At 39.9% G+C, this 25,416-nt stretch overlaps 1 protein-coding gene across 1 annotated transcript in view; it reads left to right on the top strand.

The window, feature by feature from the left end:
* Positions 1-25,416, top strand: part of SPSB4 (splA/ryanodine receptor domain and SOCS box containing 4) — a 94,741-nt gene that overhangs the window by 23,468 nt on the left and 45,857 nt on the right. Inside the window, exon 2 of the mRNA XM_074834529.1 lies at positions 1,641-2,496. Coding sequence (XP_074690630.1) covers positions 1,803-2,496 — 694 coding nt within the window. The 5' untranslated portion in view covers positions 1,641-1,802. The remainder of the gene's footprint in view (positions 1-1,640; positions 2,497-25,416) is intronic.

Below are 25,416 nucleotides of genomic sequence, written 5' to 3'. Positions count from 1 at the left end.
GACTTTTTTATATAGTAGCGTGACTGTCACAAGGATTTGAAAATCAACTTTTTACTTTACTGTTTTGCAAAGAAAATTTTCACATAACACAGGCATGGTTTCATTTCTGTATTTAATACATACAGAAAACACTGTACATGGTATTTGTCATGGTAAATAAGGACTTCATTCACTTCTAAAACATGGCTGGTAAATTCTACAGGTGTTCTTTTCCTAGACTTCTTTTTATTTCTTTCCATTGTGAGTACATGTTTCTTACTCATCTTCTTTCAGAAATGATCTTTATAATGGGACAGTGTATCTGGGGTAGAAGTTCTTTAAAAGGAAGAACGTGGACTTGTGATTTACCAAGTAAAGTCTTGCAACACTTCTTTTTTACAAGACATTTATGCCCCTGTCTGTTCTTTGGTGTTTTATGAAAACTAGCTGTCACCTAGACTTTTGAGAGTCTGGTGATTTTTGCTGCTTCTTGAAACACTTCATCACTCTGTCGGTAAATAAGCAGAGTAGGTCTACTCGGCTATATTTGAGTGTTTCTGGACTTGGCATTTATTTTACCAGAAGACAGAAGTATGTCTGCTGGTGCAGATACTTTTATTTGATCACATGTCAATCATCTACTTGATTTTATAGGATTTTGTGTCCATTTTTATTCGTTTAGTACTTTTAGAGGTTCTTGACTGCCCTTTGCACTCTACCTGAGCTCTAAAATGTGAAGGAATCTAACTTCTCCAGGCTGCAAAGAATCTTTCCTAGGTGCTTTTGAGCACTTCCAGATAAATTACCATGCTTATCTATGGAAGTGCAGAAATAATACATTTCAAAATCATGTATTCCCTTTAATGTGTCTTCCTGTGTTCCAGTCCCTTTCATCAGCCTAATACTGAAATGCAGAAAATGTGGATTAGCCTGCTGTCCAGTACCATGAAGAATATACCCAGTTGTAGTAGCTGCCCATTAGAAAAGTCTGCCAAAGAACTGAAACTTCGTTTATCCTTCCATGGCTCCTCTTCCCTCATTCCCTCCTATTTTTTTTTTCTCCTTTTTTTCCAGCTCCTTTATAAAAAAACTAAAGCTTGTTGAATTTTTGTCTTGTCTTTTATTTAAGGACAGGGTATGTTAAAAGGAAACATTTACATTTTGCAGCCATTTGCTTTTATGTGTTTGAATAACGGCACAGAAGCTGAAGCCCTGTTGCCAGGGCCCAGGGAAGAGAACAGCTAGAAATAAAAGGAGATTCTGACATAGTGCATATTTCTAAGGCTATGAAACAAAAGCGTAAGTGAAAGTGAAGCTACTGCTGAACATAAAGTTTATCACTGTTGCTGGGGAATGGTGTACGCCTTCTTGAGGACTGCTGTGAACTTGGCCAGACAAAATAGGTGGAAGGGCAGAAGGTGGGGAATGTCTGCATCCTATTATGAATTGGAGGAAATGACTGTCTGCACTCTGTACGCTGGTCGGCTCAGTATCCTGCTGGCAGGCTGGTTCGTGCTGTAGGATCCTGAACAAAAAGTGGTGAATTGTCAACTTTGGTGTTTCAAATAGCTACTAGGGATGAGAAGGAGTTCTTTAAAAATATGCTGTGGGTTTTCTGTTGGCTTTCTTAAACTAACTGGAAACTTTCTGCTTTCTTTCAGGAGCATTTTTTCTGTGAACACATTGCTGCTAAAAAGCTCCAAACGGGACAACTAAATCCAGTCAGCTTGTCAGGTCACTGGCTCAGTGTAAAAGTGCTTTCATGAGGTAACGTTGGGCCAAAGTCAACTTTTCTTTCTCCTTTGTAAATCTGCAGCCAAGCAATGGGCCAGAAAATCTCAGGGAGCATAAAGTCTGTGGATGTGAGGGAGCCCCCTTATAGACCTGTTAAACGAGAGCTGAGAGGCCCGGATTTTTGCAAGCCAGCGCGACTGGACATGCTGTTGGATATGCCCCCTGCCAAGCTGGAGGTCCAGTATAAACATGCTTGGAACAATGAAGATCGCTCCTTAAATATATTTGTAAAGGAAGATGATAAACTCACTTTTCATAGACACCCAGTTGCCCAAAGCACAGATTGCATCCGGGGCAAAGTCGGCTACACGAGAGGCCTGCATGTCTGGCAAATCCACTGGCCCACGAGGCAACGGGGAACTCATGCTGTGGTGGGCGTCTCCACGGCCGAAGCTCCGCTGCATTCAGTGGGATACACATCGTTGGTTGGTAGCAATAGTGAATCATGGGGCTGGGATCTGGGACGCAACAAACTCTACCACAACTGTAAAAACCAGCCTGGGGTCACGTATCCTGTCTTTTTGGAACCGGATGAGTCTTTTGTACTCCCAGACTCCTTACTGGTGGTTTTGGATATGGATGAAGGGACACTTAGCTTCATGGTAGATGGACAATATCTTGGAGTGGCCTTCAGGGGACTAAAAGGGAAAAAACTTTACCCCATAGTCAGTGCAGTTTGGGGGCACTGTGAAATTACAATGAGATACATCAACGGACTTGACCGTAAGTGTTACCATATTTCATCATTACACTGTCAATGTTTCTCATGCAGGACTTTTTTCTTTATCTTTTTGTTGTGAACAGAGTCTGCTGGGGGTGGGAGTGCGACAGAGTGGGCTTTCCACTGTGAGTAGGCTGCATCCCATAGTGACTGCACACAACTAATATCTATCAATTTTGTCTTATAATGATGGTATAGATTGTATCAAAATATCTTCCCTTTGGCAAGCAGAGTGGCAAGAAGTCTGTGGCCAAAGAAAGTGAACAGGCTGAGAAAAAAGATGTTGAGAAACTTCCTGGGTATATTTAACAGTAAAACTCTTGTTTACTGGAAGATATGTTTTAAATCTGTGGTTTTCAAATAGGATTTGTGGATCCTGTAAAAATTTCCTGTAGTAGTGGGAACTCTTACATGGTGTGCATAAACATACTTGAATTCAGGCCAGTAGGCTTTCTTTTCATAGTTGCCTTTCCAGGACCCTCAGAAGCAGCTGTGGATCCCCAAGAATCTGGTAACGCAGGTCAAATAATTACTTTCAGCAGTTTTTCTGAAAGAAAGCTCTGTTCCTTAGTTCATTTCAGAAGGTGCTATCTCAGGGTATTTTCTTCTCCAGAAATACGAGGTTTTGGATAAGCATTATCTACTCTTGATCTAAAGGGGTAATCTCAAATTAAATAATTACATAGTAAGGAGCAGCATGTTGCTGCTGACTTTGAAGTAGTAGCCCACCAGAAGATGAGTTGCAGAACTGGGTCTTACCCAGTTCTTCCCACTGCTCGGGAAGCCATGCTCTGCCAGGCCCACACACAGCACAGCCTGCGTTCAGTCAGGCCCAGTTGTCTACAGTCAGCTCTTGGGCTGCTGTGAGTTGGGGAATGGAAGGCTGAACGAGGTAGTAAGTGGAACTTTGTTCCTGTTTAAGACTGTATTATCTGAGCCATAGGAGGGACCATGAATATAAATACATAGATTTAACAAAAGTAGATGACTGATCAAAACTTACATTGTTTTGGGCTTTATGAATAGAACTTGGTCTTGTAAAAAGAGAATAATAGCAAGTGTACAACACCTGCCTTTCAGTTAGTAATTTCTAAAGGAATTTCTTATTCTTTCTGGTTGGGATGGTCTAATTTTTTTCCTGTCAAAAATTAATTCTCAGCTCATTAGCCTTACATCTGTCATACAAAATAGAAACATAATTAAATAATTTGACCCCATTTTAAGATTACCTCTTCATAAACATCTGTAATAAGCACTGGGGGAAAGAATCTTTATCCACAGAAGCCCTGCAGGTTATTACAGCCAGATGCTACATGGCTGCTTCCTGAGTGCTTTCGTACAGGGGAATATCAGAGGATCGCAAGTATTTTGCAATTACTCAGACATTGCAAAGAGTGTACTGACAGTCTTTGTGTTTTGGTTTTTTTTTTTTTTTTGAAGGTGGTGGGGAAGAGATACTTTTGCAAACAGAATATTTGTGTGCAAAAGCAGTTTTTATAATACTGGGAATATCTGCCAAACTAAGCAAAGTACAGCTCGGGTTGGTCCACCACGTCCACACAAGGAATCGTTCTGCATTCCTTTTGTAGCCTTTGCAGGGCTGCTCAAGGGAGCTTTAGAAAGATGAAAACACAGGAGGAGGATGTGAATGAGTTTGGTAGAAATTATAAAATAAAAGGGGCGAAGTAGAGAAGGATAGCTGTGGTCTGTGAGATGGCAGAGAGAAAAATTCCCATCCGGTTTCTCGTGGGATAATTTTGCTGGAAGAGGCAGGGTAGTTTCCTAAACTATCCCTGAGAAAGTTGTAGTAGACTTTTTTTTTTTTAAAGCATGAACGCGTGGTTAAAAGTAAACTTGAAAACTAAGCTTTTATGTAGCCCTGGGTGTTAATCTGATCATGTGAAGAGGAAGTTTAAAGCTGCTTTGCCGTGGGGCAGTTTGACATCCTGGAATCACATCATTTGTTATCACATGTTCACTGATCCATTACTGTCCTGCAACAAAAACAGCATTCGAGAAACCAAAGTAGCTTGTTTAGCTGGTGCTCTAAAGCAAATACCACCTCTTCTCTGTTAAAAGTGCCAGCCAGCCCTTGTGTAGCAGTGCAAGTCTGGTCACGGCACTCTGCATGTTCACTCTCTTATAGCACTTAATATTACAGGTTTTTGTAATTGTTCTTGTGAAAACTGAAGAACAGCGAGATGCTCATGTTGCATCCACAAATTTAAATACATTTGAACATAAATATGTGGGGTCTGTTGTTGTTTGGTTGCTGTTTAACCTTACAGATTCTCTCTGTGGTGTGTGTGTGTGTGTGTGTGTGTGTGTGTGTCCCCATTTCCTTGGAAGTATCTCATACTACTGATTGCAGCCTTTAGTAGATCTGGCAGTAGTAACTTAGCTGTTCTTGAAACTGTGCTGTCAAACAGTGATGTGTAACTTGCTATTTAGTGATTGATTGTTACCACTCAGAATGCATACCACAGCTTGCAATGGTTGTTTATGTGGTGTCTTACAGGGCAAATGGAGACCTCGACTGCAGGGATTTCTAGTGTTTTCAATACTTGCTGTTTAAATAGAAGATATCTGAATACTTTAAAGGCCCATGTATTTCAGTTGCCTGGCAAAGAGTGAAAGGCTTGCCGGAATGGAAGAGTGAAAGGATCAAATGATGGGCTTGTACAGCTGCAATGAACTTAAACTTAGGTTGTAGTGGTATAGAGACAATGCAGACTTTGAAGTATGTTAATTGCATAGATGGCAGAATCATAGAAGGATGAAGCTGCAGGTCAAAGATTTGAGAACCTGTGCTCCCTCTGGACTCTGAATATTGCTCCTAAAATAATGCTGTAGTTAAAATCAATCATAGTTCTTCCAGCTGCATCTGATACCCTGAGTATTCTACTTCAGAAGCTACTCTGAGCATCACATGATGATGTGCTGTGACTTTCACTAGACAGTTTTTCACTCACATTTGAGAGACTGGGAGTTGCAAATATTTGTCAGGGTTTGGGAGGGAAGTCAGGGGGACAGGATGGAGAGTGCTCAGCATAAGCACATTGAGTTCTTCCAGGACAGACTTCTTTGATCAAATGTGATCAGTATTTACCACACTGATGTTTGCCCAGCCGCCTAAGTTTTACAGAATTTTACATCAGACTTCTGACTCATTGGCTATTGCAAGAATTAAAAAAACTAAATAACATAAATGCAGTATATGTTATTTTTCAGATGTTCTTTTCATCAGGGTGCATGTATGTTTAAAAGCAGCTAGGCTATTTATGTCTGTTGTCTGATGAGGAATCCTGAAGACTTTATAAACTGGAACAGAGAAGTAGCAAAACACTTCTGTATAAATGTACATTGCAGATCGTGACTGACACATTAGTACTTAGGTGTTTAAACAAAGCGACAGGAGGACAATATGACAGTGCTGTGGTGCAAAACTTGATCATTGAGTGAGTTGAACACAGTGAATTATTTTGATCCTTAAAAATACCTGACAGAATAGTCAGTATTTTGACTTTTCATAAGCGTCCATTACAGGTCTGACTCTGCCCTGTTCTGAATCGGTGCAAAGCAGATGGTGTGTATACTGTATATAATAATAATAATAGGTGATCCATAGACATAGAGTTGATAATGCAACTCATAGGTACTAAATTTAGAATTTAATATCTTCCTATGCAGGGAGAAGGCAGAAGGAGGCTGCAGAAAGATTTTTTTTTTTTTCTTTTTTTCTTTTCTTCCAGCCTTCCTTGTGTGATAACATAGAGTTGGTTGAAATGAAATACCAAGTGCTGGCACGAGGGTTTGTGGGGCTCTGCTTGTCTTGGCAACCATCCCATGTGCGTACGTCAGCACAGCACGCTTTCACTAGTGTCATGAAGAAACATCTGCAGGTGTGCATCAGCACTGGCCTTCTGGCCATCTCTAAAAATGCCTGCTGGTAGCACTTTTAGATTTCTTCATCCTGTAACATACACTCTTGCTGAAAGTGCAGTGCTGGCTGCTACAGCTGCTGCCTTGGAGTGAAACATCTGGTTGGGATACGCTGTGGGATGCATCCTAATTAGAGACACCGTCTCCATGCAGTCGTGACAATTTTAAAGAAAGCTACAGTTTACCAAACTCTTGCCTGAACATTTGACTTTTGTGCATTTGCATGAAGGAAGGATAAGTCAATGTGTAAATGAGCTGTAAAAAGCTTGACATTGCATGAGAAAGGACTCTGTGTTCTGTATTACATGTTGAGTAGGCTACAGTAACTGAAGATTAAAAAAATCACACCCGCTACTGCCAATTGATATGTTTCTAGTTATAAATCCTAAAGCTATTTCTAAGAGATGAATAAATTTGGCAAGATTTTGGGGTAATGCTACCCAACCAACTTCTCAGTAATAATGTCTGATGTCCTGCATAGCCATGTTTTACTCTTAGAATATCTTTTGCCTTTTTAACTTCTAGAAAGAATAACTCCTGGTTTGGTTGAAAATAGACTGTAAGACTTTTTGAGATACACAATAGTATCCCATTAGTTTCCTTACTCTCTTCCATTCAGAATTTAGCCATCTTGTCTTAAACTGGTATTTTCTTAGACCCAAGAATTACATTTATGAGACAATTGGGGTGTTGGCTGATCTTTATGCCTGAATCTCCTCCTCTTAAAACTAGGAATGTTGATTTACTTTCGATTTCCCTTATGTAATAGTACAACTACTTTGAAATATTCTATAGCAGGCTGTTTATTTCCTTTTGTGTGGTATTTGCAGTTCTTTTTGCTGTTTAGGTGTGAAAGAATGCTTCTTGATACTGATAGCCCGTTGTGGTTCTTGTGCTAAACTTTGCATAGCCCTTACACGGTTTTCAAAGTGTTGAGGTCAAGGAGCTGGAAGCATTTGTCTCAAAAGAGAAGACAACTTTACTTAGAAATGTAATTTATGGAAAACATTTGTGTGTACCTGTTCATATTTTAACCTACAGATCCTTCTTGTAGTATTTGGTACTTACCGAGAAGGGTCCCTAGGCTCTCTGTCAGCTGTTACTGACCCCTGCCCTGCAGCATATAGCCTATTTTTAACATATGTAACTATTTACATCCCAAATGAAACAGAAGTATTATTCAAAGTATGTGCTTCAAACTTACCTGCAATGAATGAATAGGGGGTTTAAAGTAATCATCCAAACAGAAATTCTGAGGTCCTGTTTTTACATGCCAGCAGCCTGTTCGCTGTGCCTGCAATGAGCTGGTGTGAACATAAAACTGAGGATGTTTGGAGAACGTAGCTCAGTGCAGGCAGCTGTATCTGCTCCTGCATAGAGGCCCAGAACAGTAGTTTGTGTTTTGGGATCCTGTGCTCCCTCTCTGCCCCAGGTTGCCTAGGGTGATCTCTTTGGCTCCTGCCTCTCCCAGGTTTGGCTGCTGCTGCTGAGGCTGTCTGTGCCCCTGCAGCCCACCGGGACAAAGCCTTGGGGTTGTTCTGCGTTGCAGGTGTAGGGAAGGGGGGGGGGGGGGTAGGGTTCAGGGCACATCCCCTTTGTTAGCTGATAGGCTACAGAAGTTTTGGGATGTGGGGTGGGTTCAAACCTTTTGTTCTTTGCCTTGCAGGAGACCACAACTTAACCCTTGAATCACTTGCAGACCTTAGGTTGCATGTGTTCAATACTGTGAAAAAAGAATGCTGTTTCTAAGCTAAAACAACAACTTTGGAGCTATGGAGCTAAGCACAACTTCTTTGCCCTTTACTACTGTTCTCAGTTTATTTTAATTTACATTGTTCTGTCTCTAACATACCACAAATGCTAAATATAAATATGGAATCTCCCCCTTGGAGGCCTTTTACCATAAAGTAATCTAAGTCAAAATTGCAGAATTGTTAACTGCCAGGAGGAGTATGTAATCTCTCTTCAGACACTCTGGGTTTCCCCCCAAATGGTTTTAAATTAAAATTTTTAAATGGATATCCTAGAATGGTTTGGGTTGGAAGGGACCTTAAAGATCATCCAGTCCCAACCCCCTGCCGTGGGCAGGGACACCTTCCACTAGACCAGGTTGCTCAAAGCCCCGTCCAACCTGGCCTTGAACACTGCCAGGGAGGGGGCAGCCACAGCTTCTCTGGGCAACCTCTGCCAGTGACTCACCACCCTCACAGGGAAGAATTTCTTCCTTATACCTAATCTAAATTGATGCTCTGTCAGTTTAAAACCATTACCCCTCATCCTACCCCTACACCCCCTGATAAAGAGTCCCTCCCCATCTTTCCTGTAGCCCCCTTCAGGTACTGGGAGGCTGCTGTAAGGTCTCCCCAGAGCCTTCTCTTCTCCAGGCTGAACACCCCCAACTCTCTCAGCCTGTCCTCACAGGGGAGGTGCTCCAGCCCCCTGATCATCTTCGTGGCCTCCTCTGGACCCACTTGAGCAGGTCTGTGTCCTTCTGATGTTGGGGGCCCCAAAGCTGGACACAGCACTGGGGTCTCACAAGAGCTCAGTAGAGGGGGAGAATCCCCTCCCTCGACCTGCTGGTCACTGATGCTTTTTTTTGTTTATCTAAACCTGTTTATTTTAGATGATACTTAGATAATACATTATATTGGATATTGCAGTGGAAATAGTGTACTCTGAAAATCCAGTATTGCTAAACCTTAGGAAGAATTTTGCCTACAGACGTGCAATCAGAGGATGAAGCATTAGTAATTAAACTGCTAACGCTGTGAAGAAGCAATCTTTAGCTTTTGAGATAATTTAACAGGAAACAGCATTTTCAGTTCCTACTTCAGGAATTAGATAGTTCATTGTGTGGTTTTTTTTTTTTTGTCATCTTCTACATTCACCCTACTTCACTGGGTTAAGTGCACTTCTTGTTCTTTAATCCTAATCTGTTGACACTTTCTAATTAATTCTCAACCTCTTCTCAGCAGGTTGAAACCACTACATTGTCACTAGAATATGCTGCTTGGTTAATTGGCTTTTTGCCCCAGCTACCTCCTGCCCCTTCTTGGTGGTCTTTGTGTTACATCTCTCTCCAAGATACTCTTCTTTTTTTTTCAATCCTCCTGCATATTTCCTCCCTTCCCCAGTTGAGTTTCTCTTCTTCTACATTATCACACTCTTAATAACAAATTCGTACCTACTCCTCCCCCCCCCTCCCCCTTCAGGTAGTTTTTGTTACTGATAACAGTAGAACATTAGGGGCAGTGTCACTCTTCCAGAGGAACGACAGTTCAGATTTAAGGGTGTGACTTTAGCTGTAATGATGAATGGTCTTTTTAATGGTCTTTCTGTGTGAATGTTGAATACTTGTATTTTTTCATTTGTATAAATTAAACATGCAGAGAATCATCTGATTATCTCAGGTTGATAGCAAATAGTTGCTTATGAAAGTATGTAGCTAGAAAGACCTTCACAAGCTCCTACACTTGTTAGACTAGCCTTGTCTTGTTCTATACAACTTTGACCTATTAAGACCTCCAGCGATAGATACTCCTCAGGCAATCCAAAGCACTCATTACTTTACAGATAACAGGTTTTTTTTCTCCCTTACAATCTAGCCTAGTTTGTTTATTTAGCAGGGAATCCAGTTCTCATTGGCCTAAGACATAAGAAGGTGCTGGCATACTGTTTTAAGTTCAGTAACTTCCAAGGCTAAGAACAAGCATCAATAGTCCACAGCTCTGTTACGGTTTATTTGCATCCTGATATACCTATGCTTTTTTTTCCTGCTCTGGTTCATAAAGGTGCCATGGCAACTGCCAAATCTGACAGTTATAAGGAAAAAACGTGTGTTAACATGTTCTGGTCACGTTTCCACTGATTTCTCATGTATCTTGTTTTTAACAAATAAGAACCTTGAAGAGCATCAACCCTCTGTTCTCAAAATTGAAGTGAATGTTGTAATCTAAAGGTACACTTTGAATAATGTATTTATTACTCTAAAATAGCAATTAGAAACTTGGTAGCCTTGCTTAATCCTTTTATGAATTTGCTCAAGCTGCAATGCTGGAATTGTTCAGCAGTGTGAACTAATTCTCACAGGTTTGTATTAGAAATGGAAATTTGTAAAGGGTATTTATTTTCGGATTTGCTCTATCTGTATTGCTGTTGGGCATTGTACACCATAAATTCAAACTTCAGTGCACATAATGATGCTTCTGCAATACATTATCCAGTGATATATTTACTTTATTGCCAAAAATGTGTGTGCTTTGTCCATTTTGATTATGATTGCGTACAAGTTTCCTCATAAGTTATACTTCTCTTTAAGATACTACTTTATTTGTCTCTCTGGCCATGGAAGTTTCTTCCTTTCTCTGATCACAAGCTTTTTCTGCAGATGGCCTCTTCTTGTTCTCTTAAAGACAGTGTAGCTTCTCTATTAGGAGAGGGAGATAGCAGCCTGATTTCTAGTTGGGCTCAGAGCAAATTCCACTTAAAAAAGATAAACATGAGAAGATCCTGATCTTCCTGGAGGATATTGTGGTGAGTCTTCATGTTATGGCAAAATCCATATGTTTACAGTAAATCAACAGGCAATGTGCCTGAAAAAGAGTGCATTCAGAAATGCTGCTGTGTTCTGCAGATGGTTCCACTGAAAGTACTGATGGTGCGTCTACCTCCCTGTGTGAACGAGAGGAAAGCTGCCCCAGCAGTAACACTGTGTTAAAATAATGCTGAGGCTGTGAACTCAAACACTCAGAAATTGGCAAGTGGCAGAACAGGATTTGCTTTTTTGCAGCTGTAATTCTGAGCTCAGCAGCCTTCAACTGCGCTGTGGCCCACTTTCTCTCTGGTAAAAGGTGGTAAATTCTGCTGCAAGTCATCCTTTTGTCTTCCTTTTCTGCCAGCATTTTTCCCTTGAATCTTTTCTCCCCAGTCCTCTGTGTGTGTGACCTGGTGTATTTTGTAGTTTCCCCAGGATAGCCAGCAGGGAAACCTGACAGAGCATGACAGTCCCTGTGTTCTCAGGTTCAGTTTTGTGTTGGCCTTTGAAGATAACAGATGAAAAGTCCTGCTAGTGAGGACAGGACTGGATCAAAGCTCCCCCTCATCTTGGTTTGTGCATATAGAGAGAATTTAAATAACTTTAGTCTTTTCACTTTTAAACTGTTCTGGGGTGGGATGGATAATCAGATCTATCTTCAGGCCTGTTACCAAACCTGATTTTTGATGAAAAACCTCCAACACTAGAAGTGTGAGATGAGGCATATCAATCTCCAGCGCCAAAACTCAGGGCTGAGGCAGAGGAGATGTTACGTTATAAGTTATTGACACAACTTCATGTTACAGTTGTTTAAACATTACTTCTAAATGTTAGTTGGTGTTGAAATCAGAAGATAAAATGGTGACACTCCTAAGAGGATTTCTGTTGGTAATTTGAAACAAACTTGAGCATTTTGTATAGCCTTCTGTGCATTGGCCAGGATTCTGCATGACTGGTTTTGGAGTTGCACATCTTCAGCGTTGGTGGTAAGAGTGTCTGTTGCAATGGGAAGATTGTTCACTAGGAGCATTGAATAAAATAATTTTGGTAACGCTTCTTCAGAGTGGACTTAGCAGGCAGTAATTGAGTGAGGCAGGTGTCCAGTGTTAGATCAGTTAGTCAGAGCTATAACTGTGTCTTCCGTGGACATGCCTAAGAAAATGCAAGTTTGGTAGATGTGTCAAACTTGTATGTTGAATAACAATAACAATCCCTGCCTTATGTGAACATTTATTTCTGAAAGTAATGAACTTCCAGCTCTTTGGGCTGTTTTTTCTTAAAAAGAGATTACTTATTAGCTCTGTCTCTGCTGATTTCTTATCACTGGTTGGCCAAACTAATTATCTGATTCCAGAAAAGGGATTTGTATGAAACCAAAATGTATTTTGAGCAAGGAAGTAGGTAGCATTAAAAAAGGATAATTTTTAAGCTTCACAGTTGCATTTTCTCACAACATACATTTTTATTTCTGTATCTCCATTGCAAATGGGAGTTCATGTCTGCATGTATCATTCGGACATGAAATTTAAAGCAGATGTTCTTCTGCTTTTCAATACAAAGTAACTATAAATGTTTAATAATATTCTTTTTGTGTATGCCACATATCTGTATGTCTAATCAGCATGCCACTGAATAGGCCACAAAGCCTTGATACAGCATCTTGAAGCTAAAACAAATTGCCACTTTTTCTCTGTGGTTTTGCAAGCTTGACAGCTACAGTATATTTAACCAAGCCAAAGTGATCAGATTCTTTTAGATCCTGGTGCTTTTCCTCATTTCTTGTAGTGTTTACCTTTTATTTTTTGGTATTCTCTTAAAGCAGAGAGCCTGTAATTGCTCTCAAAAATACCTTCCTCAGTCCATCGAAACAAAACAGAGTGTGGAGTTATATTAGTACCCCGTTCACTCTTTCAAAATTGAAACAATTTATGCTTCTGAAAAATGCCTTGTTTCCAGGTAATTTGTATTATGTAAAATATGCTGTTTGGAGAGGTTTTTTAAAGTATCTTACTCTATAAAGGTTAAAATATTTTTAAAGGCTTAGGAATTAGGTTTTTTAAGCACTTAATGATTTTTTTCTAAATAACAAATTCTAGTTTTAAAACTAGCGTAAGTGTTATGAAAATAATATATTTTCACTGAACAAAGAACTTCTCCCCAGTAAGTCTGGTGAAATGTATCATTCAGTCACAGGCACCGTATCAGAATTTGGCATTTAAACAAATGCAGCCCAGCAGCCTGCGTGGAGTTCATGTACCTTCAGTGACCGCTTCTCTTCCAGCCTTGCCGTGTAAGCTTTTATATTCTGTGCAGTATTAACTGCCACAGTGCTGCACTAGCACTTGCACTTAAAAATATGTAAAATTTTGACACTGATGTCAAAGGCTGCCACTTTTTATGAAAGTTACAGTGAATGACTTGGGTTAGACCAGACTGAAATGTGTGCATTGGCTTCTGAAGAAATGCCAAATAATTTCTTAGTTCATACTGAGTTTCACTGCACTGGAAGGTCTCCTCATCACGTATGTGGACTCTCACTGTATCTTTGTTATTTTAACTAAAGCAATTGCTTTAATGTGCTGTGTATGGTTGTAGCCATGACTACATTACTGCTCCATGCATGCTTGCCATATGTGTAAACAGTTTGCTGATTTTAGTGGTATGACCTATTGGCCTCTGCCTGTATAAACAAATGAAGGCCAAAGTTCAGAGAGATCAGAGGGGAAACTTTAAACATCCTGCAAAATCTGCAGTCCATTAAGTGTATGTTAGTATTTGGTTACAGCCAATCCTTTTGTACTTCTAAATAATTTGTTCATGACACATTTGAGAAAGGAGGATAGCTTCACCTGGTGCATGGAGACCTCAGGGAGCATAATTGCATTGGGTTTATGTTAAGAAACCAGCTTCAGTGGTATTTTCTTGCCTCGGGAAGGGAAGTAATGCTAGCACATGCTTTACTTTTAATTTAGATTGAGATTTAAATGTTAAAGTGGTGGGGACAGACCACTGGAAAAACGGCTATAGTGTACAAAGAATGAACAATGTCATGAGAGACAGATGACCCACAGGCAACAGAATGAAATGTGTGTCAAGGGAGGAAGAAAAATAACAGGTAACTTGAGAAGTGCCAGCAAGATCTAGGAAGATACATTTGAAAGAGCAAATGTGAACAAGGCGCTAGTGCTGAAAAGAGAGAAGGCAGAGAAGTGTGGTAAGAGGGTTAAAAAAGGAAAGATGCTGAGATTCTGACAGAAGGAAACAAGCCTTGATGTAGTAAGCCAAGTAGCACACGGAAAAGAAGGGTCAGCACTATCCAAGCTCCTGAATGACCAAACATCCCTACTTCACTCACTTTCTTTACTTTCATCAGCAGTTTTTCTGGCAGGAGCACAGAAGCTCAGATTCCAACCCCCAGCTGTATGGTAGGGAGTGAAAATTCACCTGGCTCTTCCTGGTGTTAAGCACAGCCATCCTGGGCTTTCCTAACTGCTGGTAACTGCTTGTTTTTCTTCAAACTAAGAGCCTGTAAAAGTCAAAACTTGACAAAGGTTTGCTGTGTTTTCGGTATGAACTTTACAGGAATCACTGTGATGCTGTTGGCATCTCACAGGGTCTTTTGTCACTTGTGAATTTACAACTGAACTTTTCAATTTGAGTAGAAATGAGTGAACTGTTAATATTTATGGATGTGAGAGGCTGAATTAATCCTGCAGACTTTTTCTGACTGAAATATTCTTAACTAATTTCTGATGGACTTTTATGTTTCTAAAATGCTTTTTTTCTCTTAATTTTCTGAAAACTTACTAAAAATTTAAATATGTTATTTATACGTAACAGATCTTGTATCCTCTAAAAGAATTGTGTTAACTTCCAGGTATAACTGATCACCAGTAAGAATTTTAAGGCATTTTATAATTTCATTGACCAAGAATAAAGCAGAAGCTAAATCATCTATGATGCAAATGTTTTCAAAATCCAACATGTAACTTGCTATAAGTCCAGCATTTCATGTACATCCTTTTACCATCATCCTGGGCAACATTTCTGAAATGAAACTCTGATAAACTGGCAGCATGAACAATGCTAGCATCTGTATGCAAACAGCAGCTTCCTGAGAATGCAATTTTTTTTCTCAAATCACTTATGCAGACGAACTTTCAGGCTTCCTCTGGCCTATTTTTTCAAATACCTTTAATACATAATGCATATATAAGCTATAACCTTAAAATATTAATGAAAATAAGTTTGTCTGTAAACCATAGTGGAGATAGAACAAAACAGAATGACCGTTTGGACTTTGTACCAAAGGGGGTTATGCCTTCAGTAGCTTCTCTAGCTGTGGAGCAGCAGCGGTTCTGTACTTCTGCTTCTTACCATGTGCTGCTGCTTCCTTGGCTGTCCAGACGTCCAGAGTCTGGTGCAGTGTTGAGATACCCGATGTGAGAACCTGCCTGATTGAGAGGTGTATATGACTTGCTGCATGCATGAGTAGTTATCGGGCGAAAGCTCACTACTGAGGAGGAGTTGCAGTGGAAACTGGCTAGTGATGGACTGTTCCCCAAACTGCTAAAAATGCGTGCCTTTTGGGGCAGGGTGTGTGTGTGTGTGTCTATCCACTTAGAGGGGCCTCCCCTGCGATGTTTTGCTGTTGTCATTTGAGATTTTCTATTGGGGAATACAGTATTGTGGAAGTGGCCCATCATTTTATGTATAGTGCTACTTTCAGAGCAAGAAAAACCATTACACTGTTGTGCCGGATGGGTTTCTCAGCAACCCACTGGAACACGCTGGTCAACAAATCCCAGAGCTCCAAGTAACTTCTCATCAGACTCGTCAGCTGGAACCACCATCTGCTTTCTGTTCCCCAGATTTCTGTGTTGTTGAAACTTCCTTAAAATGCAAGTATCGAGAAACATCTTATGTATGAAACATGAGTGAGCATAAAATCTAAATGTCACTTCAGTACACATAGTGTACTGAATCACTCTCCATTATTCTGAATTATTGTAATTTTCATTGAACAGAAATTCACCTTAAGTGTACCTGTTTAATTTATAAGGCATTTTAATAAACTGTTACAGTAAGCATGTTGCATTAAATAGGAAAAAGGTTTGCTTTCCTAGGTAGGAAATAACAAAATACTGTGGTAACGATGTCAGTTTTCCTTCATATACTCTGAAGAGAACAATTTACTTGCAAATATAAATACTCACAACTCAGTATGAGCTCTACCATTAAGTGGCATTTACAGATGTGCATTTTATATTCACAGATCCTAACTGACCCACAGATAACATTCTAATTTTAAGGATTTTTTGTAGCGTCATGCAGATGAAATCCTTTGCAGGTGAAGGAAGACTATTATATGAAAATAGAAAAAGCATGATAATAATCATTAGGCAGGAGGGAGTTGAATTAACATTTTGTACAATTGTTTTTCCAGCATTGACAATTACAATAACAAATGTCATTATTTGCTATTTTCCCCCTCTATGTTTAGTCACCCTTGTAAACAGGATAATCTGTAGCTCCAAATCCCATTAATTTTAATGTCTTCTAGGTAACGTTCATTTCTCAGTCCACAACTGCTTTTGCAGTGTTAAATTTTTAAAAAAGAGGTTAGGCTTTTAAACTAGAGCTTTTGGCTAACTCTACGTGGTTAGTATTTGAAGTAATACATGAAAGTAGGTGTTTGATAGGAACTGACCTGCTCTTAGAGTAGGTGAAAATGGTAATCAAATGTTCTCTCTACTTGGGAAGTTGCTCAGTACTAAGAAAAGAAGAAAACCATATGTATATGACCAAGATGAGAACACATTAAGTGTAAAACAAAAAAAAAACCCCCTTGGTTTTCAAGTTCTTAAGATTTGAGGCAGAAGGGCAGACGGTAAATCCATTTCCCAATGCTAATCTGACAATAATGTTCTGATCTCTGTGGAGCTCAGTAATGCTGTGTGCTTGTCTGAAATCCACAGGCTGCTGGTAAATGGTATCTCCTCATGCAAAAAATCTTCTCTGTTGATTTAGCTGGTGAGGGAGGAGTGCCTCCTGCTAGCGAGCAGGTATAGGTAATGCTGTTTCTCTGTAGTGACTGTTACAAAATACTGTTTTTTCAGAGGACAGGGAAGAAGATATGTTGTCCTTTTCTGAGTGGACAGCTATGAAGTATTTTTTACTCAATTCTTTTTTCCTTTCTTTAATCTGCAAATGATACTGTATCTATTCCTACAGATTTGAAAAATGGGCTCTGTTCAGCTGTTTTTTGCCAGTTTTGTTGTTTTGCAGAAACAGTATTTAAAAATAATCTGAGGTAAAAAGTGAGAAATGACCTTTGAAGAAATTGGGGTAAGCCAAGGGTATGAGTCATAAAAATGCAATTGTGCAAAGCTGTCTAGATGTCTCGAACACATCTAAATTTTAATTCATCCCCTGAATAAACTAAAATTCTTGATTTTTTTTTTTAAAAAAAGAGCAATTTTGACTGTCAAGAAGTCATTAGTTTTTTTAATGTCAAAAATCATGATAAAACTGATTCAGTTGTAGAGAACTCCTTCAGCCTTAACCTTGCAGAATAAGAAGCTGCCAAAGAGCTGGATTTTCAGCTGGTAGGTGGAGGGGAGCACTGACAAAAGGCCCTCTGGACCTTCTTACTGCTGGTGCTGGGAAGGGCCTGTTCTGTTTCTGTTTCGATGTCAAAGGTGGTCTCAGCCACAAGATTTCTTAAGGGCTCTTTGATTTGGTTTGGTAGCTTTCTGCCATGGTTTGAGCCCAGATGGTGACTGAACACCATGGAGCTGCTCACTCTCACCCCTCTGCCTCACAAATGGGAAGGAGAAAATAAAGCAAAAGACTCCAGAATCAAGATAAGGACAGGAAGAGATGACTCACCTGTTATTAAAAGACAGATTCCTTAGGGGAAGAAAAAGAACATCAGTCTAATTCAGACACCTAACAGCATCAACACCTAACAGAGCAGAACAGTGAGAAGCATTACCATGTCTTAAAAACACCTTCCCCCACCCTTCCCTTCTCCCGGGGCTCAGCTTTGCTCCTGCTTTCTCTACCTCCTTCCCTCCAGCAGGGCAGGGAATGGGGTGTGTGGTCAGTCCCTCACATGATGTTTCTACTGCTCCTTCCTCCTCAGGGGGGGAAGGACTCCTCACACTCTTCCCCTGCTCTAGCACAGGGTCCCTCTCGTGGAAGACAGTCCTCCACGAATATTCTCTGACATGAGTCCTTCCCACGGGCCACAGCCCTTCCCGAGCTGCTCCAGCGTGGGTCCCTCCCGTGTGTCATGGTCCTCCCAGCGCTGAACAGCAGGGGCTTCCCTCAGGGTCCCGGCCTTCTTCAGGTGTACCCCCCTGCTCCAGTGTGGGGTCCTCCACGGGCTGCAGGCAAATCTCTGCTACACTAGTGACCCCCAGGGGTGGCGGGGGGGGGCCCTGCCCTCTTGACACGGCTGCACATTCTGCCCCCCATCTCCTTTCTTCCACTGACCTCAGTGTTTGCAGAGGTGTCTCTCTCACAACTTCCTCTCGCAACTCCCCCTCCTCCTCCACTCAGGTTCCCCTTCTTAAATATGTTATTGCAGAGGTGTGGCCATAGTGGGTGCAATGTGGAGCGGGGGGAGCTTCAAGAAGCTTCTCACAGGGGGTCACGGCTGTAGCCCCCTCCCCTGCTACCAAAACCCCCACCACTCAAACCCAGCACACTTGCTTTTCTGTTTTGCCCAGAGTTCTGTAAATTGGTAAGCAAATGGAGTCTTTTTCACACAAGGGCTGACATTTGATATTACATGATGCTTTCAAAGAATGAAATGTACTGGATTAAACAGGATTAGATCTGTAATCTTTCCAGATCTTTGTCTTTGATTTCCACATTTGGCTGAATTACAGTTTTGCAAATAAGCTTCTGCAGATAGAACCAAAGTATCCATGCCCCATATGGGCCATCCAAGATGAATTAATACCTATATTTCATTTTTACCCATTTTAGGGCCTGTTTTGAAATTCTCATAAAACATGTTCAGCTATTTTTGAAAAAGTGAAACCAACCGTTTCTTTAGACACATAATAATATTGTGGTGCAGACAGCAGTCTCCGAAGATGTTACTACGCTTTTTGCTAGGTAATTGTAGTAGGGAATTCACTGCCCTCTGGGGCACTTCTCCTGCCATCAGTCTCCAGTTGTTTCCTGCCTCACAGGAAAAACAGCAAACATTAAATGATTTCTGGTTTTAATTAGGCTGACAAAGATGTGTGCCCTGAAGTACATTAGAAGGTGCAGTCATTAAATGCGGTGTCCCTAGAGGCGTTTCCTGGATGTCCCTTACAGTTGAGTCCAGGGATTTTCTCTTCAGCAAGCTGTGAGGGGATGCCTGCATCTCTTTTGACTTGTTTCTCAAACCTTCACTAAACTGCCATCCCTGGTGGTCTGTATTGCCTGGTGCTGGCTGTCGCTCGGATGGCCAAGCCTCCCGGCTGGGCTGCCCTTGGCCTTCGCTCCTCCATGCTGTTCAGCCCCAGCCCGTGGAGCCTCTCAGTTCAGTGCAGCTATGGAAAAGCCGTGAGCATGTAACACGGCTGTAGCAGGCTTTGCAGTGTGAGACGTTGTTAGCAGCGGTGCTGTTGGTGCTGAAAGCAGTGTTAAATTCACCTCTTTTTGGCTATTGAGAGACCAGGGATTCATTTTTATTGCCTATTTGCTGCTAAAATTTATACTCAAATTATAGTTTTGAACAAAATAACTGGCAGCAGCAGTGGTCTTGATGAATGCTTATTTAGATTCTTCATATAGAGGGATTTAGGTGTCTTCAGTCATGGTAATTTGAGTTCAGCCCCTGTTTAATAATGTGTATGAAACTAGAACTTCCACTGCTAGAGTGGTGACTCTGCAGCACTTCAGCTAACATTTTTGTGATCAGACTACAGAAATTTTCAGTTTGCTCCCACTAAGGCATCAGACCTACTTCTGCAGTGCTTTTCAATGTATCTAGATGTTCCAGATGAGAAAAATATATTTTCAATTATCTAGTCAACATTACATACAGTAGATTCTGTTACAGAGGGAAGCTTACAGTTTTTGCTTCTCACTGATCCAGGCTGGAGATCCAGTGTTCAGATAAAGATTAAATTAAAAATTTAAGAAGCATTTGGGCTTCTGCTATTAGAAACTGTAATAAAGAATGGAATTATTAGGCAAGTGAATATATATGATGATAATTGTGATCGTTTTGCGGAAGGGAGTCAGTGTAATGCTTTTCAGAGTTCTCTGAAGGTGGTAACGCATGTGGGAGTAAGGGCAATCCACTAGGTTTTGAAATTCCTGGTACTTCAGAGAACCTGATAAAGGCATCCCTTGAAATAAACTTGTATATTGTTAAAGTTGGACAGTTCTTCAGGGAACTTTTTTAAAGGACAGGCAGCAAAAGATAGACGCAAATGGTCAGATTTTAAGTTGGAAGGAGATTACTAGTAGGATCTCTGCTGGGATCTACTCTGCTCAGTATGTTAATGATGAACTGGAAAATAAAGTAATAATTTGCACAAAATTATTCAAGGTGGATAAATCTAAATTGGACTCCACAAAGAGTTGTAGAAGAGTCCTGCAGTACGTAACAACTGGATAATAAAGTGGTAGGTGAAATTCAGTGTTGTTACGTGCCTAGTAATGCGTAGTGGAGGACAGGGGTGAGGAGAGGAAATCTGCCTTTATGTAGTGTGTTAAGAGTTCCTGTGCACAATGAACTGTTGCCACCTGAAGAGAGATTCTGGAGGCATTGTGCATAATGTTATGAAAATATCAATAAAGAGTGATCTAAAGGGTGAATACGATCATGTGAATTGGAACAGAACAGAAAACCTGATTGTGTTATTGTGGTCAGCTTGTATCTTGAGTGCTGTGTTCTCTTGTGGTCCATACCTGTCCTCCTCTAACCCATCTCCCCAGCTGTAAAAGTAAGTAAACAAATACTAAAAGTTAATAGCCTGGATAAGAAGGAAAGTATGGCTTCTGCACAAGGAAAGAATAAATAAACCTGGATCTGACCGATGGTCCACCTAGTTTGGTATTCAGTCTTCAGTAATGACAATTAATAGCTGGCTAAGGGAGAGTATAGGCACTTGGTAAGCTTATAGGGTGATCCCTGTTCTTTCCCTGATTCCTATGAGGCTTATTTCTCCTGGGTGATCCCTTAGCCTCTAATCGTCTGGATTTCAGTGACTTACTTGGCCAGATGTATATGTGTTTAGTAACCCTTAATAGAATCTCTAGTCTTTTGAGGAGCTGAGTAAGTTTTTTGCATCCAGAGCGTGTGGCAGTTTACATACGTGTTATTTGACAAACTACCTTCTTTGGTTTGTTTTGGCTTAACTCTTAAGCCTGAAAAAGAAATAACTGCAGAGAATATTAAAAAAAATGTCTATGCATTCATAAATGGCACAGAAAAAAGTGATTATGGAAGGTCTTGTGTCAAAATCTGATGACTGAGGTGTTCCCATGAAATATCAGGTGCCTTTTTTTTTTTAAAAAATAAAACTCATACATTGAAAAAATCAGTACTATGAATTATTGCAGTGAGATTATGTGGAAATCAAAAGTATAAATGGATTCAAAAAGGGATTAAATATATGTATATAAAGGATCTACTAATGTTGGTTGAACGTGGCAGTCCAGTTACATCTTTCAGCACAGGATAAGTCAGAAAATGGAACAGAAAATAGCATTAGGTAAACTGTAATAAAATTACCTGCTCATAAAAAAGTTGAAATTTCATATGGTGCTTCCTTGTATATTAAAATAAATGCAAGATTTACCTATATGCTTATTAAAACTAAAATGCTGAAAGGTAACAAGTGAATTTGTGGCTCTGCATATAATGATCTATGATAAGAGAGAGAGCATAACTTGATTATTAGTAAAATGTCAAGTAATTTTGAAGAGCACTGAAGCTGTTATATGACTCACAGCAGGGATTACAGGATTGGTTTGGTCATACAAGGTTGAGTTTAATTTCCACTTTGCCTCTATGAATAAGATTAGAATAAAATATGGAAATATTACTGTTAGAATTATTTGATATTCTGTTTCTCACATGTGTTTTCCATTACCAACTAAATGCTTAAAATAGTTCCAGGAGACTAAAAACAAGTTTTTGTCAAACACAGTTTATAAAATAGTTTCAACAACTTAAAATGGAAACAGTTTAAAACAGATTATTATAGGTAAGTCTAAAAACTGCCCTCAATAAAGATTAGACCATGGCAGAATTCCTGCTGTTGCTCGATAGTGGAGTTGATTCCACCTTTTTTCTTGAGCTGAATATGGGCATCTATTCATATTTAGGTAACCTTTAAATCTAAAAGGAAGCTGTATGTGTGGTTTGCAGGTATTCTTATAGTCAGTCACCAATCATTCATTCGGAACTGGTCATCTCAAACTAACTGTAAATGAAAACCTTCCCTGCTGAAGAAAATTATCAATTATTTTGCCTTCTCTCTCTCTCAAAAGTAGATGCAGCCCAACCTGTGAAGAAGGAAAATGTTCTATTTAGAATTACATACTTTATTAGGTCTGATCTAAAAATCCAGCTGTTACTCAAACCCATTACCAGTGCTTCAGGGTAGCAAGGGAAGCAAATGCCGCCTCCTGCTTAATTTTATTTCTGCTTGATTAGACACAACTTTGAGAGTTATGTTAGTAGGTTAGTACTGATCAAGTAACTGGTACAGTATCTGAAATAGGAGTTGTGTTCAGAAGATGGGTAAAAACTGATATTGCTAAGATTGCTGATATGTACCCTTGAAAAAGTTCACTTTAAGTGAGTTTTGTCTGAGTTAACAGCAAATTTGCCCTTTCTGGTTCACCTCCACTATGTATATGTGGATCGATTCCTTTTAAAGATCGTGTATTTATATCCTAAATGCTTGGTGACTGACAGTAGCCTGCTCTGTATTGTTTCTGCTTATGTTTGGAGATTGATGCTCTATAACATATTCTTAAAGCATTATGTAACATATGACCAAAACTACCTCTTGCCTCATGTTGTTGAGTGCTGAGTATTGGTGCAAGTTTGGTCTCAGTGGGCTGGTTGTGGAACATAATTGCTAATGAATCTGAAAGCAGGGAGTAAAGCGTTGGGATACCTTTCTGGCAGTCGGTGAAGTTGGTATGACTCTCTCTTTGTTGCAAATCTTCAACTCCCCCAAAACGTAACTAACAAATACGTCACCAAAATAGTGTCCCAGTCAAGCTGTCTATTAGCAACACTTTGCTATCTAAAAAAGATGGATTATAAGAAAAAAGCATTCATTTTTAACTTAGCTCTTTTTTAACCCTGAGAAGTTTATTAAAAAAGGTATTGAGTTTTAAGAAAAATTTGTTACGGATACCTTGAATCATTGAACAGCCTTGGAGTAGTTCATTTGCAGATTTACTTATCTGCCAGCAAGCTTAATCTATTTGACATGCATTGATCCAGTCCATTAAAGAAGGTCACATTCTCATTATTTCCTGAATTGGAGCTTAAGATCCCAAACTGCCCAACTTCGGCAGGGTCTTATATTAGGTAGCCACGTCTTCTCCCAGCCCCTGGACACCACCACCACCCCCTGCCTTCTTTCTTGCATGTTTTATCCTTCAGTAGCACCAGATGTCCAACAAGCTTATGTTTTCAGCAAACCTCCTGGGCCTGTTTATTGTCGGACAGTTGCACTGGAGACTGTTGGGGAGGTCAGCAGTTGACCTATTTAAAAAAAAGTAATTGATTTCAGAGGAAAATTAAGTGCCTTAAGTGACACGTGAAATTGGTGTGCATTTTTAATGTTTGATTTTGTGTGAGAGAGTGAGTGAACCAGAGCTGTTTTGTTGTTGGCACCTAGTGGTAAGTTCTTAAAAAAAAAACCAAACCCAAACTGACTTTTAATTCATTGAACGGGAAAACTTTTAGTAGCTTCTGCTTAATGGTTTAAAATCATACCAGAAGCATGGTATTTTAATTTAAAAAAAAAAAAAAATTCAGTGCTCTGTTCACTTTCCCTTAGGAGGCTCTCTGTTTCTGCGGTACAGATGCAGTGGGCCACCCCCTCAGCTGCTGTAAATCGGTGCGGTGCCAGTGTGCTGGGCCAGCCTGTGTGTTGGGTGAGAATTTGAGCAGCTGTCTGTCCTCTTTGACTAGTTTCTGTATTTGCTGGGATTTGCAGAGCATTATACGGGCCGGTATGTCAGGACGAATTCTACTTGGTATCTGGTTCACCATTCTGGCTTTTCCATTCTTCAGTTAAACTCATAATTTCAGCATTTCTTCTATTTTGGAGCTGTGTGTTCTTCTAAAGGAGTTACTTGAAGTCTGTACCTTTGGTATTTTATTATTTTTGTCTCTTAAACACTCTTTTCTTCCAAGTGTTATTTTAAATATGGAATGTAATTTGACAGTATGGTCTGCACAATCCTCCCTATGTGCTTCCTGCTGCTGTTTTATTGAGAAAAATTGTAACTTAGCAATGCTGTGATGATGTTAGGGCTTTGAAACACTTTCTGTACTTTCCTGATATTAAGGTCCTATTAAAGTGCCAAAAATACTAAGGAGGGGAACTGATAGCGTGTTGTGCACATCACGCAAAAGACTTGGCCATGGAGAATGTTGCTTTCCTTTTAATGTTGATGTTTCAGGTTTATTGTCAGTTGTCTTAATAAATCATCTTTAGTAGTCTTGGCTGATAAGCCCAAGAGGGGTGCATTTGAAGAAAACAGTGATCTTCCTCTTTTTCCCCTCTTCCTCCACCCTCGCCCCATCTGTGCTATGTGTACTTTGGGGTCAGTTTTGGTGTTTTAGCCATAAGTTGTGCTTTTCATCCTTCACAAGCATAGAATTTGCTTTCCCTTGGGAAAATTAAAATATTGAAAGTAAGCAAACTGACTGCAGTCACAAGATAAGAGACTTACTGGGTCAGTATTGTCCAATGACATTTAATACTTGACTACATTGCTTCCTGGGCATAGGAGCTAAGTTCAGTTACTGATGCTGTGTTGAACGTACTGAGTTAAACTTCAGGGTGGAAGAAGAACATGTAAAATTGCACAGCATAACTGCCTTATTTGTAAAGCTCTTGTTTTGAAGTATCTGGACAGTGTAATGTATAACATTGTATTGAAACTGTAATGAATCCTGGACTGAAAAGAGAGGAGGATACTTGATAGTATGGTCACTTTTGGATACAGGGTGATTTTGGGGATAGGCTTATTAAATGTAATTTCATGAAGAAGATTATTTGAGCTCCGTATTGGGACTGTCATTCAAATGGGTATCAGCTTATTTAAAAAATAAGTTCTGTAGGGAACACGGAAAATGGAGATAAGAGGCTTTTGTATAAGAATCAGTTTTATCATATGCTTATTTTTGTATTTTTGTTGGTGTGCATTCATGTACCTTTTTATTTTTGAAGCA

The sequence above is a fragment of the Strix aluco genome, chromosome 9 (assembly GCF_031877795.1).
Source record: "Strix aluco isolate bStrAlu1 chromosome 9, bStrAlu1.hap1, whole genome shotgun sequence".
NCBI classification, from domain to species: domain Eukaryota; kingdom Metazoa; phylum Chordata; class Aves; order Strigiformes; family Strigidae; genus Strix; species Strix aluco.
The sequence above is the reverse complement of the archived record's forward strand: the minus strand, read 5'-3'. Positions and strand labels throughout refer to the sequence as shown.